The 17226-nt window shown below is 39.5% G+C and overlaps 2 protein-coding genes and 1 long non-coding RNA gene across 3 annotated transcripts in view; all 3 read right to left on the reverse strand.

Moving 5' to 3' along the window:
• Positions 1-17226, reverse strand: part of LOC146662014 (uncharacterized) — a 122984-nt gene that overhangs the window by 39386 nt on the left and 66372 nt on the right. The window lies entirely within an intron of this gene.
• LOC146662016 (sialic acid-binding Ig-like lectin 13) lies at positions 1090-5882 on the reverse strand. Its single transcript, XM_085418387.1, has 8 exons — positions 5822-5882; positions 5468-5527; positions 4575-4958; positions 3965-4270; positions 3589-3849; positions 3258-3333; positions 2752-2794; positions 1090-1923 (listed from the first exon to the last, which is right to left on the reverse strand). The coding sequence occupies exons 1-8, from the start codon at positions 5880-5882 to the stop codon at positions 1690-1692; spliced, it is 1425 nt and encodes a 474-aa protein (XP_085274513.1). The 3' UTR covers positions 1090-1689.
• On the reverse strand, positions 10349-13712 carry LOC146662017 (myelin-associated glycoprotein-like). Its single transcript, XM_085418407.1, has 6 exons — positions 13637-13712; positions 13145-13528; positions 11617-11922; positions 11263-11523; positions 11111-11192; positions 10349-11000 (listed from the first exon to the last, which is right to left on the reverse strand). Exons 1-6 carry the CDS (start codon positions 13710-13712, stop codon positions 10955-10957), a joined length of 1155 nt encoding a protein of 384 aa, XP_085274533.1. The 3' UTR covers positions 10349-10954.

Here is a 17226-nt window from a genome sequence, read left to right on the forward strand (position 1 = left end):
TCACACCACGTGACAGATAGCGGCACTGTGATTCACAAAGTCTCTTAAACATTTATGCAGGACAGCAGTCTTCTACTACTTTATACTTAAACACTTGCACCTTTAAGGATATATGTGCCTTGCTGCTCTTGTTGTCGTCATCTAACACATTTCTAACAGTCTGTCCTCTCATCATCTTTCACTTTTTCTCATTTCCTCTCTTCACTTTTATCATTATCTGTCACATCTTCTTGATTACTATGTGACAAATCGTCTACAAGCACACAGACCTGTTAACCTGCTTACCAACTGTTTTCCGCCTGTGTGGTGTTAAGGCACACCAGAGGTCAAAGCAGAGTATAAAAGACCAGGTCAATAGAGAAAGGCACAAAACGCACCTCTGTTTATGAAACTGTAACATTACAATTACAGTACCTTAGTTGAGTATGCCTAATGGCAGCATGTTAGCATCCAGTACCTGAAATTAGATTTAGGGTATGGATGTCAAATACAGAAATATCATGATATTGCAGGTGTACTGGCTAGTTAAGCCATACATCAAAACATTTGCATCGGCTCACTGACCGTGTTTCATTTTCACTAACAAACAAACCCATGTATTGCCGTTTACATTCACTCGTTAACATAAATATCTAATCATCCAGTTGTGTAGCAGCATTCATGCATGTAGACATCAGAAATAGATAGAAAGGTGATTTAAGTGACTTTGAATGTCTGCTCCAAGTATTTCAAAACTTCTGATCTACTGGGATTTCCCCACACAGCCATCTGTAAGGTTCTCACTGGAAAACATCCAGTGAGTGATGGGGGAAAAAAACATGTTGACGATGCCAGACATTAGCGGAGAATTGGTCAAGCTACTTCAAGCTTACAGAAAGCTGAAAGTTATGCAAATAACCACTCACAGAAGAGCATCTCTGATAGCACGACATGAAGATCATGGAAGAATGGAGTGATCCTTGCTAATAACAGGCCAGGTTGTTGGTGGTGTAATGGATATTCAGCAGACTAAGCCACCATGTCACAATATTCAGATTATATCAGATTGTGTTTTTTTAATAATAGAATGAGTTTTACTCAAATGCCTTCCACAGCAGCTGTGATACAAAATGTTGCAAAATTAAGAAAAATGTTTCCAACACCGTGTTAAATCTCTGCCACAAAGAATTAAGACTGGCAAAAGGGAGGCCAACCCAATACTAGCAATGTGTACCTAATAAAGTAAACATTGCACATCCCCATTTTTTAAATAAACAGTGTATTAGGAATTGTGAGGGTGTTAGTGTGATATTTACTGTGGGTTATAAGTAAAACTTCAGAGTAAAACATGATAAATTAATTTGGGAAGGTTAATAAATGTAAGAAGCTAATTTCATGCAACATTTTGCAGTTTTGCTTCTCCTCCAAGAACACAATATTTTGGCTCAATAAATACAAAAGTATATTTCACTTGAATGCCAAGCCATTAAAGAGAAAATTTGATAACTGTGCATCATCTTCATTTTAGGAACATTAAAAATAAAATATATATGATAAACTTATGATAAATACACAAAAATACACGAAATGATAAAAAATAATAATAAATATTTTACTGGAGATAAACAGCTAATCAAACTTCACTTCAAAGTACCTTTTTAAAAGAAATATTGTATGGAAGTGCTTTTTCACCAACAGACACTTCCACACTCATTTCTTCTGCACTTGAGCGTAGATACACTCTGGGCCATCAGCTGTCTCTGATGGCCTGTCTCTGCTTTGAGTCTTGCACACTTTGACCTGTGAATACACCAAATCCTGCTGCTGTGTGCTCTCCTGCAATCGGTCTAAAGAAGGTCCGGGTCTCTGCTTGGAGAAGTCAATCTGTCCATAATGGATGTCTTCATTTTCTGCTGTTCTGGCTGCTTCTTGGAGAGACAGACTCTGAAATCAAACACACCAAACTTGAGATGTAATGAAGAACTGGGAGAAAACTCTGTTTGACTCAATCAGTGATATAATTTGATACCTTCAGAGTAGCAACTTGATGCTTTGAAAGCAAGTAAAACACAAAAAACAGGACGTTTAATCGCATTTCATGTGAGTGAGGAATCTGCTCCATCTCACCCCATTAGAGCACTTTGTCCTCAGACTGCTGGTTTACTTACTGGGAGGCAGAGTATTCAGCTTTCAGGCCACTCTTCTGTGGAACCAGCTTCCAGTTTGGATGCAGGAGACACACACCCTCTCTACTTTTCTAAGATTTTTAAGATAAGATTTTATTTTTAATAAAGCCTATAGTTAGGACTGGATCAGTGACCCTGAATCCTCCCTTATTACACTGCAGTTGGTATAGTCTGCTGGATGATTCCCATTATGTTGCTTTTTCACTCACTGTGCGTTTATATGCCACTCTCCATTTAATTATGTTTAATCTCTGTCTCTCTTCCACAGGGTGTCTTTGTCGTGTCTTCCTCCCCTCAACCCAACCAGGTGCAGCAGATGGTGGCCCCTCCCTGAGCCTGGTTCTGCTGGAAGTTTCTTCTGGTTTAAAGGGAGTTTTTCCTTCCTGCTGTCACCAAGTGCTTGCTCATAAGGCCTCATATGATTGTTGGGGTTTTGTCTGTTATTGTAGGGTCTTTACCTTACACTATAAAGCTCTTCATGAAGCTGGCTTGGCGTTATATAAAAAAAAAATTAAACTGAATTGAAAAGACTGCAGTCACTATTGTGCAGTCATGTTAAAACCACAATAAAGTTCAGTTTTCCCACCTGTGTCTGATCGGAAGCTCCATGTTTGACTGACTTCAGCCGCCTAAAAGGAACAAGACAACTTTTAGCCAGACAGACAGACAGACAAAAATAGTATAGTAAAATTACTTTCCTGAAACGTTCAAGTATGATTGACTCAACCCTGAAGTTTCTTCAGTGCACAAACAATTATCTGACTCATTAACGGACTCATGTTGTGCTATGTTGCCACCTTGTGGCCACCAGCAGGAATGACACAACCCTGAGTAGCTGTCCAACTTTACGTTTGATTTTGATGTCATGTTCACTTAAAATCTACTTCTGCGACCATATAAATGTAAAATGCACACCAAAACATCCTAATTTTGTCTAAGACATTCACCCAAAATGTAACAATTTACAGTATTTAGGCAAAGTATAAGACAATGTTGTAAAATACCTAATACAAACAAATAAACAAAGTGATGAACAAGCTACTCACAATGCTAAAAAAAATTATTAAAATAGGTTAAGAAACAGACACTTACCAAATGATGAAAACCAAACAAATAAGTGTGATGATCCCAAGGATCCCTCCAACAGCAGCCCACCACGTATCAGTTCCTAAAGAAACACATGTTGAGTCTTTCTGCTCGGTATACTCAGTGTTCATTCATATATGTCCAGCCTCCTTATTTTACTTTCCCCTGCTGTTTGCACTTGTACTTTGTGAAGATGTTCATCCGTGATGAACAGCTGACTACCTACATTTTTCTGAAAAGATTTATCCCATTCCTGATTATTTTGATCAATCTGTTATGACTAAAGTTAAACACAATGTTTAGAATTGAGCCTTTTCATCTATCATTTTACATTTACCTGAAATATTAAGATGAATCTCTGCTGATGTCTGATTACCCAGATCATTAGTGGCCACACAGTAATAAACTCCTCCATCTGTTACATTGAAGCTGTAAATCTCTCCTTCAGATACTTTCACAGCTCCATCTCTGCTCTTCTTGAACCAGGTGAAGCTGCTGACTGGAGGTTTGGCTCTGCTGGAGCAGGTCAGGTTCACCCAGCTGCCTGCTGACACCAAACCTGATGGACTGATGGATGCTGAGGTGTCTTTAGGAGCATCTGGAGAAAAAGATTAACACATATCCTTATTATTCATTATAAACAGATAAATAATGGGGATCCCATCAATCATGATATGTTGACAGGATCCAACAACAAACTCTGATTGTCTTACATGAAACACTGAGAGTCTCTTCTGTCTCTGCTGTCTTGGTGTCGTTTCCTTGGTTCACAGGATATCTGGCAGAGCAGCTGATCTTCTTTCCATCATGTGTGTCTGACAGAGTGATGTTCTGCTGGATTTTAGTTGTAAAGCTTCCATCTGTGTTTTCCTCTATTTTGTTGGGAGAGTCTTGTTGGAGATTCCAGGTGAGTTGAGGAGGGGAGTGTGGACAGGGAGTGAGAGCTGAGCAGGTTATAGTGACAGACTCCTTCTCCTTCAGATCACCTGAGACTGTAATATTGGGCCTCCAAGGAGAATCTGTGGTTTCACATCACAAACATATTAGAAATGAAGAGCACACTACACTTTATACATGTTCAAATCTTCAAACTTCATCCTGTGATCTCGTTATCCAAAATTCATAGATAATTTTAGAAATCAGATCCTGAGCAGAGCAAACATTATAAATAAGGAAATATAAACACCATTCAGGCTATTAAGACAATAATTGTGACATAGTATATCCTCAACAGACATAGACAGAGAAAAAAAATCTAACAATCAAGAACAAAACTACAAAATTATTGTTTGCTTTAACTATGAAAAAGCAAGAATTCGTTACCTCTGACAGTTATTTGAAGAGGATCACAAGAAGCTGTTGCCTTGAATGGTTCACTCTCTACTCTGAAGAAGTATGTGTCTGTGTATGTGGTGTTTAAATTAGTAAACAGAGTGGTGCAGTCTCTCTGACTCAAGTTCCCAGTAATACTCATTGGATAGATGCTAACTGCTCCACTACTGTTGAAGATCACATTTTTTGAATTTTTGCCAAATCTAGAATCATTTTTAATCCACACTCCAAAGATTTTTCTTGTGCTGATAAATGTCGGTTCGTCTTTGGGTCTGAAGTTACATGGGATTTGCAAACAAGATCCACTCAGTGCTTCCAGCTTCTTTGGTGCAGTTATGGAGAGTGCTGGTTGTTTTGTACAGTCTGCCAAAGCACCTGTAAATACATTTTATGGATTAAGTTATTCACACATTAATACTGTACTGTAGTCCCACCAAGATTTAAAACATAATGTTTGATTAAATGATTCAATTACATTGATTTTTGTATCTGTGTGTTTATTACACAATCACAGGTTTTAACAGAGCTCATCTAGAGCTGAATTAGACATAAAGGGTTACTGATTATTTCTTTTTCTTTTGTCATGATTCAGTTTTTAAATTAGACATTAAAAGTGTAGTTGATTTAATATACTTTCTTTTTTCTTAAGCTGTAGGTGTTACAAGCTGTAGCTTCAGCCAACACCCTTTCAGTCATTTGACTTCTTCTTCTGTTATCATTTAAATTCTTGTTTTGTAAACAAACCAAAGAGAAAATACCAATTAAAGAATTTCAATTTCAAGTTAGGACAATAACAGTTGGAAAAAGTAGCTGCAGGGTCACTTTTTCTTCCAAATAAAATTCACATTTTAAATGATTTCAATATAAGTGAACAAACGGCTCACCTGAAACAAAGAGGAGAACCGATAACATGCCGACTGTCACCATGTTCACAAACTCCTTCCCTGCATTTTAACAGACAAACACAAAGACATCTGTTTATCTAATCATTCCACACATGAAGTTTTAAAACAGCCCCGACAAAGTTGTTTCACAGAGAACTTCCCCTATTTAACGACATTTTTTTTTCTTAGCAGTGATCTCTCTGAATCTATAATCACACAGTTCATTTAAAACAACAACACAACTAAGTAAAATTTAATACATATTACATTTAAAATTACTTAATGCGTCTTTCATTTAAGTAAAATAATAAATAATTATTAGTTTTAGAGAGTAACAGTGAAATGTTTCCTTACCAAGTGAACGAGTGATTTCACAACGAAATGAGGGGGTTTTAGCACAGTTACAGTGAACCATGTAGCCTGACTGCTGTTAAAAAGAAGGAAGTTCAGAAGGAGAACATGCTCTTTAAGAAAGTGTCCTAAGGCCAGCCTGCTTGGTTGCAAAGCTGCTACAGGCATGGCATCACATGATGCTCTGACCGAAGCAGAAAAATAGTCACTTATCTGTCCTTCCTGTTAATATCCTCTGATAAAGAAAGTCATAGATTACAACATCGTTAAAGTCTCAAAGTACTTAAAAACCATCAAAGAGCTTCTTTACTAACTTGAGTTATTCTAAGGTTTTGTGCTTTTATATTATATATTTAATAACATGAATGAAATTATATCTGTCATGTTTCACTAAGAGTGGATTCAAAGGGGCAAACCAACTCAGTCGTACAAACACGTGAAAAAGTTGATTTATGGTGAATTAAAGAAGAAAAATGGAAACACTTGGTGAGCAAGTGGAACGGGAAGGACCTGAGGAGAAAGGAAGAGGACAAAGACCGGTGATAAGCGCACACACAGTAACGTTAGATTAATGGGAGCAGGCAGCTGGACGTTTGGGAAAGGTGCAGGAAGGTGATGAGGAGAAATCCAGGTAAGCAGGTGAAGCACCAGCGTGAAGGTCCGGAGTGAGGAATCCGTGCCTAACGCTGTTCTCCAGGGGGCGAATGGAGTAAACAGACGAGCGATCTTAGTAGGAGTAGCTGCAGAGGGATGACGAGAAGATGAAGATTACAGCTGGAGATTCCCGGAATGAGCCCATTACCACAGAGCTGAAGCACAGCTGGCACACCGCTGTTCATCACCAGCTTGACGATGCCAAACACCACAAGCTGAACACCCCGAGAACTGCGGCCACACCCACTCACCCACCTAAAGAAAACAGGAAAAGCAAACCCCACCCATCTCGGATCCTTGCAATATCAACAGTAATTATACACACAAGTATTCTGAAGATGTATGGGCACAAATGATTAAAACTGGTTATAACTGAAAGCTTTAATCTCAACCTCCAGTTTAGGGATGGGTACCGGTATCCGGTGCCATTATGGCACCAGTTCTGACATAAACGGTAGTAACCAGACAGTAACCAGACAGTAACCAGACCGAAAAGCAGCGCACATTTCGGTACTTTATTTTTTTTCCTGAGCATAAGAGTTATAAGTTATAAGATACAATCCAAGTCATAACATTGCTGTAGGGAGCTGCAGATTTGGTTGCAGGTTAACATAGCTGGACTGGCCATCAGGCATACCGGTAGTGATGTGCGGATCGATACTGAAATATCGACTCCTCCGATACCAGTTATTTATGTTCTAGAATCGATTCTCACATTAAAATATCGACATTTGAGTAATTTAGGGTAAATTTGTAGTTTATCATTAACAGGAACACAGTGGAAAGAAACTATATCATTCGGATTGTCTACATTGGAAGGAACTACTTCCTCTTCCGCCTTCCATAGTCATGTGCAAAATACAGCTGTATAAATGTGTCGCAGCACTATGGCGTGCGCACTCACTACAATGGCTGAGCGTAAATGGAGTCATGTGCGGAAGTATTTTACCTCCACAAACAGCCGAGATGTGGTTTGCAATACATGTGGCAAAAAGTGAGGTGTTGTGGCAACAACACTAACCTCGTCAAACACTTCAGAGTAAATCATATCACAGAATATAACGAGCGTATGTTAAGGGGGAACTGAAGAGGAGGAGTGGACAGGGAGAGGTGCTGCTAGGGGGAGATAGACGTCTCTCATGGAGTCCTTTAGTAATCTCATGTCTTGTAATCATGATGAAGTTACAATAAAAGATACAATAAATAAAATACGTTATTGTACAAAGTATCGGTATCGGATCAATATCGTCGATACCACCCTGAATTTAACTTGGTATCAGATCGGAAAGGAAATCAGTGGTATCGCACATCACTACATCCCAAGCATTTGCCCAGTGGGCTGATGACTTTTTTTTTCTTTTTTTTTTGTAACGGCATGAACAATGAGAGGTGGTGCATTGGCCAGATGCTGGCAGATGTGTAAAAATAACTCAGTTGTTTGGTGGTGACTATGGCGGAGCTTCCACAAAGGCCAGCAGGTGGATGAGTGAAAGGGGAGGCAGGAGGAGGAGAGACCCGAGGCGGCCGCCGGTCCGAGTGTCAGGTGAACTGAACTACAGGTAAGAAGTTATGACCTGCAGTCTATCTGGGTCAGATATAAACCAAGTTTAGGTGGAGTTTATTTTCGTTGTGCTGACTTTTTACTGTCAGTTACAATAACACGTACTGTGCACTAGCTAGCATGACGGAGTTTATTTATAGCTGGGTGGGTGCTATGATGTTACTGATAGTGAACTTTATTTTATTCATAAGGTTAGTTAGTAGAGTTGCCAACGGCTCCTTAAAAAATTTAATGGTCCCTCATTCAGAGAAAATATTATGTGTTTCGTGTTGAGCTAAGAAGGGACGCAGTTTGTCCCGAACTTTAGCTACAATGGAAAAAGACACAAAGCTGGTTTTACTCTGTCGTTACGCTGCACAGCTGCCTCTTCTTCTCTCATCCTCTCCCCCTCCCTCTCCTGATCGGCTTTTCTCTCTTGTTTGTTTATCGCCTACTTTGCGCCAGAAAGAGGAAACCAGCGGATGTCGCGCTAAACAACAGCAGCACGTTTAAGCTTGATCAGCTGTTTTTAGAATTTATTTAATATTAATTTCTAGTATCATCTGATGTTTGCTGGAGCCACAGCTGTAAAACTGCTGGTCATGATGTCAGTTTGGATATGTGGTGAGAGGGAAACATGAAGATGAAACCAGGAGATGTCCTTACTGAATCATCAGAGCTGAACAGGTGATGGAGAAACAGGTTTACCTTTTAGGTGACATGAATGAGTTGAAGGGAAGTTATGAACTGTTTCTGAGAGACAAATAACACCAGGATCATTTTTTCTATGTAGCTGACAGCTGGTAACTGTGCAGGGGCGGATCTAGCAAAGTTTTGCCAGGGGGCCAGGGGGGCATTAACAGGGAGAGGGGGGCACAAAGAAATACTTTTCTTTCTTATTCTCATTTAAAATGTCTCGCTTTTATTAAATAATTATCTGAATCTTGCGAACAAAGTTTTTATCTGATTTAAAATGCATAGAAATCATACATATACCAACAAGACAGTGTACATCACTGTCACAACAGGGTTTGTTTTCATTCAAAGGCTTTATGGCTTTAATACCTGGTGGGCCGGTCTCTAGTCAAAATGCCCGATTTTCTGTCCCAGTCCAGCCCTGCAGGTTAATACTGGCAGTGTTACCATGCCAGCTGACTGTATGTCATCATCAGCGAGTGTTGTTCTTTATACATCAGTATTACCAAAGTTTATCATAAGGCAGCATAGAAAGTATTTACTTGCTTTCAGGTTTCATTCAAATGTTAGTCTTTTCATTTGTTTCCCCACTTTCTTCCTGTTTCAAAATCAAACACCAGTTTGTGAGAAGATTATCTTCTTTTTTTAACAGGCAGATAAAGTTTTGCATTGGCATTGGCTAATTTGCCAATTGTATGTTAGAAATGTTCGTATTTTAATATTCAAAAATGTTTTTGCCCAAAACATATGTGCACTACATGTCAGTAAAAATACTAACAGTTGGTAGAATTTTTTTTAAACATCATCTGCCAATTATATCTGCCACCCTTTTCCAAATCTGTGCCCCTACCTGGCCCCCCCAACAAAGATTTTCTAGACACGCCACTGCGCAAACCGAGTGCTGGTGGGTTGCCTGTTATCTGGCCCGGAGCAACATCCCCCAAAAACCCGAAGAGTAGAGTCCTGGCCCCTAGCCCTGCCAGTGTAGCAGAAATGATGACGGATGATGATGGCAGCAGCAGCCGTTCTTCTCTGAGTGAGTGGCTTAATGTTGTTCGTGCGTAATTTACGTTGAGTAGGCTAACCACGTTATTACATTAATACACGTAAGATGAACTAGCAACTAGCAACTAGGTTTTTGGACAAAGTTTGTGGGGGTTTTTTCCATTGTTTAAGCACTGCTTCCAGCCAAGAGTGATACCATATATGCCCCATAGCTGCAGAAAAGGCTAACATTGTTATCTTTTTACAAAAAAAACAGCTAAACATGAGAGGTTTTAGGACAAAGTTTGTGTTTTCTATTCTTTAAGCACCAGTTTGAGCACCGTTTAAGCACCTGCACCGTTTCAAAAGTACCGGTTTGGCACCGGTATCCGATAAAACCTAAACGATACCCATCCCTACTCCAGTTTCCTCTCTTTAAAACTACATGTTGTGAAACACATGCATCCAGTTCACTCACAAAGTGGACCTTTAAAGAGGAAAAAAAGGTTTCAGCAATCAGTCGAAAATCATGAAATCAATAAAGATTGTTTTTATTTTTGAAAGATGACATGGACAAACACAAAGCAGAACAAACACACGACAACCAAAATCATCCAGGTCACAGTCTTTATCCATAAGTTTGCTAATGTCTGGAATTTACTTAATTCATCATTGGTACTATGAAGGTGATAATGTTTCTATGTTGCTATTGTTAAAGCTATAGTAATGAATCTTTTTCTAAATATATATAATTGGCTAGATCAGTTGTTTTCATCAGTGCTTTTGTTTATTATATGAATTTGTCTTTAAGAGTTTCAAGTGTTACATGAAACTCTTAAAGTGTATTCTGTGGTTTTGTGGATGAATCAAACTGATCATAATGGTAGAAAATACAAGTGCATTTACACATCAGTGATATGCTTTTTTTGGGAATTAGGATTCTGCCACCCAGTATTGGGTAATATATATTTCTTTAGCTTTTAAATGCTGCACTGTGGCACTTTTCAAAACCAGCAACAACTGCCTTTCTATCATGTGGCTGCTCGGTATGCTGTGTGCTCTACATTTGGTGAGGACACTAGTATTTACACCTTTCTTCTGTACTACCATTAAAACAACAGAGAATTTTAGAAACTTGTACAAGCTTTCGTTTCTTGCTAACCGTGGCAGTAAATGCAGGGATGTTTTAAGTTTTTACTTCCTTAGGTTATACTTCCTCATGAGACTTGCAGACACTTTAGTTGTTAGACTATAAGCTCTGCTTATCTTTCTGCCTCTGGTTTGTTGGGACGTCTCGATCTAAACCAGCTGAAAGAAAAAGGTGGAAACAAGTTAGAAAGGAGGAAAGCTTCTCATTTGATTTTGGTTACATTATAATTAATGCTGTAACTCATGTAAATACATTTGAAATGCCTCACCACTCAAAGATGACCAGTGTGCTGACAAGTATTATGATTCCCACAGTCTTCATTACAGTCATTTTCCCCCAGTGTTCATCACCTGCAATGCGACAGCACAGTCAACTCCTTGATGGAAAATGACTCCTCACAAATGCAATTCCTGTGTTTACCTTCAAACAGCAGCTGACTGCCTGCTGATATCTGGATGTCCAGATGATTCCCGCAGCTGCAGTAAAACAATTTGTCTCGATCGAGTTTGGTCACCTCAAAGCTGTAAAACTTTGTGTCAGCTTTGATCATCTCCAGTTTATCACCACTGGTCATGAACCAGACATAGCTGTCAACAGGAGGGTTTGCCTGGCAGGAACAGGTTAGAGTCACCATGCTGCCCACTGATACAGGACCAGTGGGACTGATCAGCCTGGGAGGATCTGGAAGAGATTTTGGAGTGAATAAAGGTGCACAAAGAGAGAAGAGGCTCTTTATTAAGGTTTTCTCTAAAAGATAAGGCCTTCAAGTCCTACATGAAACATTGAGAGTTTCTTCTGTCTCTGCTGTCTTGGTGTCTTTTCCTTGGTTCACAGGATATCTGGCAGAGCAGCTGATCTTCTTTCCATCATGTGTGTCTGACAGAGTGATGTTCTGCTGAATTTTAGTTGTAAAGCTTCCATCTGTGTTTTCCTCTATTTTGTTGGGAGAGTCTTGTTGGAGATTCCAGGTGAGTTGAGGAGGGGAGTGTGGACAGGGAGTGAGAGCTGAGCAGGTTATAGTGACAGACTCCTTCTCCTTCAGATCACCTGAGATTGTAATATTGGGCCTCCAAGGAGAATCTGTGGTTTCACAACAGACACATCAAATTAATACAGGTATTATTTGGATTTTAGTACACAAGGCTGATAACCATTCAAATACAGTTGTGTACTTACAAGTGTGTAGTTTTTAAGCTTTGCGCTTTGAGGACTCATTGGCATAGAGGTGTAATCTCATTACATTATTTAATAATAATACATACTTGGGAACAATAATGTCTCAAAAAATAGCATTGTGCTCAGTGGAAAAATAAACCAATTCTGATAAAATTTGAGGAAAAATACTATAAAGCTACTCAGTGATGGTGGTTCAGTTCACGCCACTCTTTCAACTCACCCTGTAAATCTTTGTGATTGGATCTTCAGCAGTGATGATGTTATTGTGCTGACAAAAACTACGTTTTACTCAAGTACTCAAACCACCTTCATTTTCCTGTGGATTTTTTGAAAATACAAACCTATCAATGAGGATCGCCATCTGCATTGATACATCTTATACGCCTAGAATTGAAGCAAATATGTACTTGTGCTCATTCCCTGTGAAAACAATTTAGGCACACTAAAGTAAACCGATTGGTCCCAGATGACAAAGTTTTGCATTTCATATTAAATCTACTCTTAAATATATAATCGAGCTCTCTGGGGACATCTCAGGCCCTCCAAGGTTTGGAGGCCTATCTCCCCCTACCACCACTTCCCCTGCCAGTGGCGGACTCCCTCAGGCATCGGTGCGTTGGTGGTTCTTTGTGTCCGGGGATGGGCGTCCAGGTACACACCGGCTCACTCCTTGGCGGCCGCTTATCGGGGCCTGGAGCCTGGGGCTCGCTTGGGCCTCTCGGCCTGGGGCTCGGTCACTCAGGCACGGCTGGCTGCTGGCGGAGCTCACGGGCGCGTCACTGCAACTCTCCCTGGCTTCTGCTCCGCGGCTGCTGAGTGAGCCCTCATCTGGGACTCTCCTCAGCTCTTTCTGGGACAGTGGCGCGGCTGCCCCTCTGTTGGTCTTTCTTGGTCTCTTGTGTTCTGGGGGCCTCTGGATGTCTGGAGTTTTGATCTCCTCCATACCTGCTTCATGCCCTGGAGGACGGGGCTGTGTTATACCTAGTTCTTTTCTTGGTTATGACTCCAGCACAGCATTTTCCCTCTCTCTACTCTAACTTTCAGCCCTGTGATTTATGATGATGATTTAAAGTTTTCTATAACAATATAAATAATATAATTTGTTATTTATTATAAACTCTCTTACCTCTAACTGTAATTTGAAGATGATCACAGTAAGCTGTCGCCTTGAATGGTTCACTCTCTACTCTGAAGAAGTATGTGTCTGTGTACTTGGTGGATAAATCAGAAAACAGAGTGGTGCAGTCTCTCTGACTCAGGTTCCCAGTAATTCTCATTGGATAGATGCTAACTGCTCCACTACTGTTGTAGATCACATTGTTTGGATCTATTAAAAGTCTACTGTCACTTTTAATCCACACTCCAGCAACTGCTCTTCTCCCATTAAAAGCCTTTTCTGGTTTAGCTCTAAAGTTACATGGGATTTGGAGACAAGATCCACTCAGTGCTTCCATCTGCTCTGGTGTAGTGACGAGTAAAGCTGAATCCTCAGGACAAGCAGCCAGAGCGCCTGTGAATTTAGGAATTTAGTGTCTAGATTAAAATAATGTGGAAAATATTAGCATGCATGCAGATGTTCAAATGTTGGAGTAATGTCTCTGAAATAAAAACAACTCACTTGAAAGAATGAAGATACTCAGTAACATGTTGGTTCTCAACATGTTCACACACAGTGCTGCCATGACACTCATCATCTGACGTTGCAAACACAACTCAGTCAACAGGTCGACAAATTCCTAGCTTTACATATTTTATACATAGTGATATATTCAGGCATTTATATTTATCCACAGGATGAATATCATTGTCACATATAATATGATAATGTGTAAAATCTACTTACCCTGAAAGTCAAACCAACAAGGATCTCTTTTTTGGCTTAAAATGATAAGAAGTAAAAGTATCATACACGCACTTATACACACTCCACCTATCAAAAAGAGAAACAATAAGGTCTTGTAATATTTCTGCAAATGTGTAGCAACTTTGGGATTTCAGCTGCCAAAGGGAAATAATGAAAGAACGAATTTCCCATTGTAAAATAAAAACCCATTTTGGGACTCAGTATGATGACCTGAAAGAATGTAATTCTGCATTAAAGCAATCAAAAAAATCACAAAGCAGTCTTATAAGCTGTGCCTTCTTTATGTAGGGCACAATACATACATTTAAAAAAACAACAACTTTGTTTAAGCTGCACACCAACATAAGCAACCAGTGCATTATTAGCTAACCAGACAATTTCATCTTCCTGTCCTCGTGGTTTTCATTGTTTGTCATACAGTCACTGTGTCACCACAGTCAGTTTCTGCGTTGTTCTGATAAGAGCACAGCTACAAGTGCTAGAAATATCTTGCAATATGTCAACTCGTGTTTTTAGTCATTTATTTATGTTTCTTCTTTAAAATCAGTTCCAAAGATGCACAGTTTTTGCAGCTACATGTTAGCCTGATTGGTCAGTCTACATCACGCATGCCCTGAGATGAAGATCCATTTCATCTCATTAAAGAATGTTTTTTAGTGTCTCATTATGAAAGTCTGTGTAAAAATAAATGGTGAGGCCTTGTTTGGAGCAACAACACCAAATTATTTTTTAAAACTGTAGGAATCTAGGATACTAATACACACATGCCCTTTCTCTGTGGGCTGGAGAATAAAGGTGGATTTCTGTGCCTAGACTTCAAAATCAACTTGCAGCTGATCCCACAAATGTGGAGCAGTGACTGCATAAGCTCTGATATCTTTTAGTTTGAGGCGTGACCCCAGGACATGTAAAGAATGCAAATGAATGAGACTGGTGCTATGCAGATGGGTCCTGACCATCAAGAGCCTTAGAAACACTAAATACAATCTTAAACTGACTTCTAAAATGGAGAGCAGTGAGGCCAGGGCTGGAATGGTATTTATATTTTTTTGGAGTCAATTGACAGTGTTGCTGCTGAATTTCAAACTATCTCCAACGATGTCAAAAGAGATTGGAGGAGACTTGGGAGTTACAGTTATCCAGATGCAATAAAGTTTTGGACTTTTCCCTATCTTTAGCTATCTTCAACAACAGAAAAGATTTGTCTGTCAAAGGAAAGTTTAGAGTCAAGAATAACACATGTGTGTCTTGAACAGCAGCTGTGGGTGCAAATTGTGTTGTTGCTGTAGTTATGCTGCTCAGGCAGTGTGCAGGCTGCAGCCTTGGACTTAACTTTGAGTTCACAATCAGTTCCTGTGTAAGACGGTAGTTATAAATTTAAGGAAGCTGATGTCAAAGACTGTTGGGAACTTGTGCAACACTTATTACTGCTAAGGAAATGAGAGCTTCTGACATCATGGGTACACTTTTCTTCACAGCATTGCAGCTTTTTATAGATTTATTGAATAAATGTTTTTGAAATCATATTTTCTTTTAAGCATTTTTCTATGTGTACCACCTTATTAATTAGTATTGTTTTGAAGATGATCAAATGTTTACTTGTCTGTGTGTCAAAAAAGTCAGTCGTGTTTGCAGAGTTTTCTTTTTTCATCGCAATAGCAAGCCATGAAATTTTGTCCATAATATTTAAGATGATAAAACTTCATTAACTGTAAAATTGAATCTGCTGCATGAAACGACATATTGGCAGTGTAGTATACAAGCTTCATCTCACTGTGGCTCAGATGGCCACAAAATGAAATCTCACTTTTTCATATCTGCAATTTCATCAAGCTCAAACAAACCATTAAACCCTGCAGGGTTAAGCACAAAGGAAGTGGTACTGTTTGACACACATTTTAGTTGTCATGCCATGACTGTGGGATTCTCAGGACGAACTTGCAGCACACGCATTGTGTGTTTCTTGCTGTAATGTTGTTCTCCTTTTAACATTCTGTTTGTTTTATGTGAATTTACGCATTCTTTAACCTAATATATAAATATATAAGATTTCCTGTCAACACATGTGTGTGCAAGTGCAATCAACCCTTTTCTATTTAGAGCAGGAACCCAAATGCCCTGCAGAGAAATTGCACTCAGCATGGTGTGGATGCCCTGATATATAGTTTTTACACATGATAAGTATTTCAGCTGTAGGCATGAAGCAAGGCTTTATGCATATATGCATAGAAATAGAGTATATAAGGCAAAAACAGACTTTGTACAATTCTAAGGAGCTTGAAAGTCAATATTTGTTATGATCACTGTTAATCCTGAACTTAGGACTGTGTAATACTGCAAATTTCAATATTGATCTGATACCAAGCAGAGGTCCAGTATTGCCAATACCATTACTTTTAACTTATAAAGACATCTTATGTGTGTCATGATTTCTGAAATAAATCGTCATCAATTTTCAAAATTCTGGACACATTTTAATCACCACTAAATCACTGAGAACTCCATAATATTTCACAATAAAACTAACCTTTCTTGCTTTTTTAAGAGTCCTGGAATGTAAATATGCACTTTGGGCCAGCTGCAGTGGTTTTAAAGTGTTATATAACATAAATTGACCAGCCAAGCAACACAAAAAGCAGGGATGGCGCAGTAGGGTAGAGTGGTCGCCCCATAATCGGAAGGTCGGGGATTAGAAGCCACTGAACGGCTACCCTTGTTAGGGTGTCTGGGCCGTTGACCCAGTGTTTTGTCTTTTATTGGTTTTTTGATTTTGTTCATTTCATTATTCTAGCTTTGCCTTATGGGTTATAGGTTTAATCTTAGTTTAGGTTTTGTTAGTGTTCTGGTGTTCTGTTCTGTTCTATAGTCGCTGTATCCCTGTGTCAAGTCTGCGCCTCTGTGTTGTGTTTCCTGTTTTACTTTGAAGGTCCATGTTAATGTATCTGGTTTTGCTGATTTGCCCCAGCTGTGTTTCCCTCCTGTTACCCATTCCCTGATTGCTCCCTCTGTGTATTTAAGCCCTGTGTTTCTCTGTGTGTTCTGTCTGTCTGCCTGAGTTTATTTTTGGATTCTCAGTTTTGTAACTTTTAGTTTAGCATTAAAGCTGTTTCGAGTTCACGTTTTGCCTCCGAGTGTCTGCACTTTGGGTCCACCATTCCTGCCTGCACACAGCCCTCACATGACAACCCTGAGGTATCCCTGAGCAAGGTACCGTCCCTACACATTGCTCCCTGGTGCGCCTGCTTAGTGGCTGCCCACTGCTTCACTGAGTGAATGGGTCAAATGCAGAGGACTAATGTCCCCATGGGGATCAGTATTATTATTAAGAAGTTCAGAAATTGTTC

This window comes from Rhamphochromis longiceps, linkage group LG9 (genome assembly GCF_057381845.1).
Source record: "Rhamphochromis longiceps isolate RC_006_pf linkage group LG9, R_longiceps_female_GT1.1, whole genome shotgun sequence".
Lineage (NCBI taxonomy): Eukaryota > Metazoa > Chordata > Actinopteri > Cichliformes > Cichlidae > Rhamphochromis > Rhamphochromis longiceps.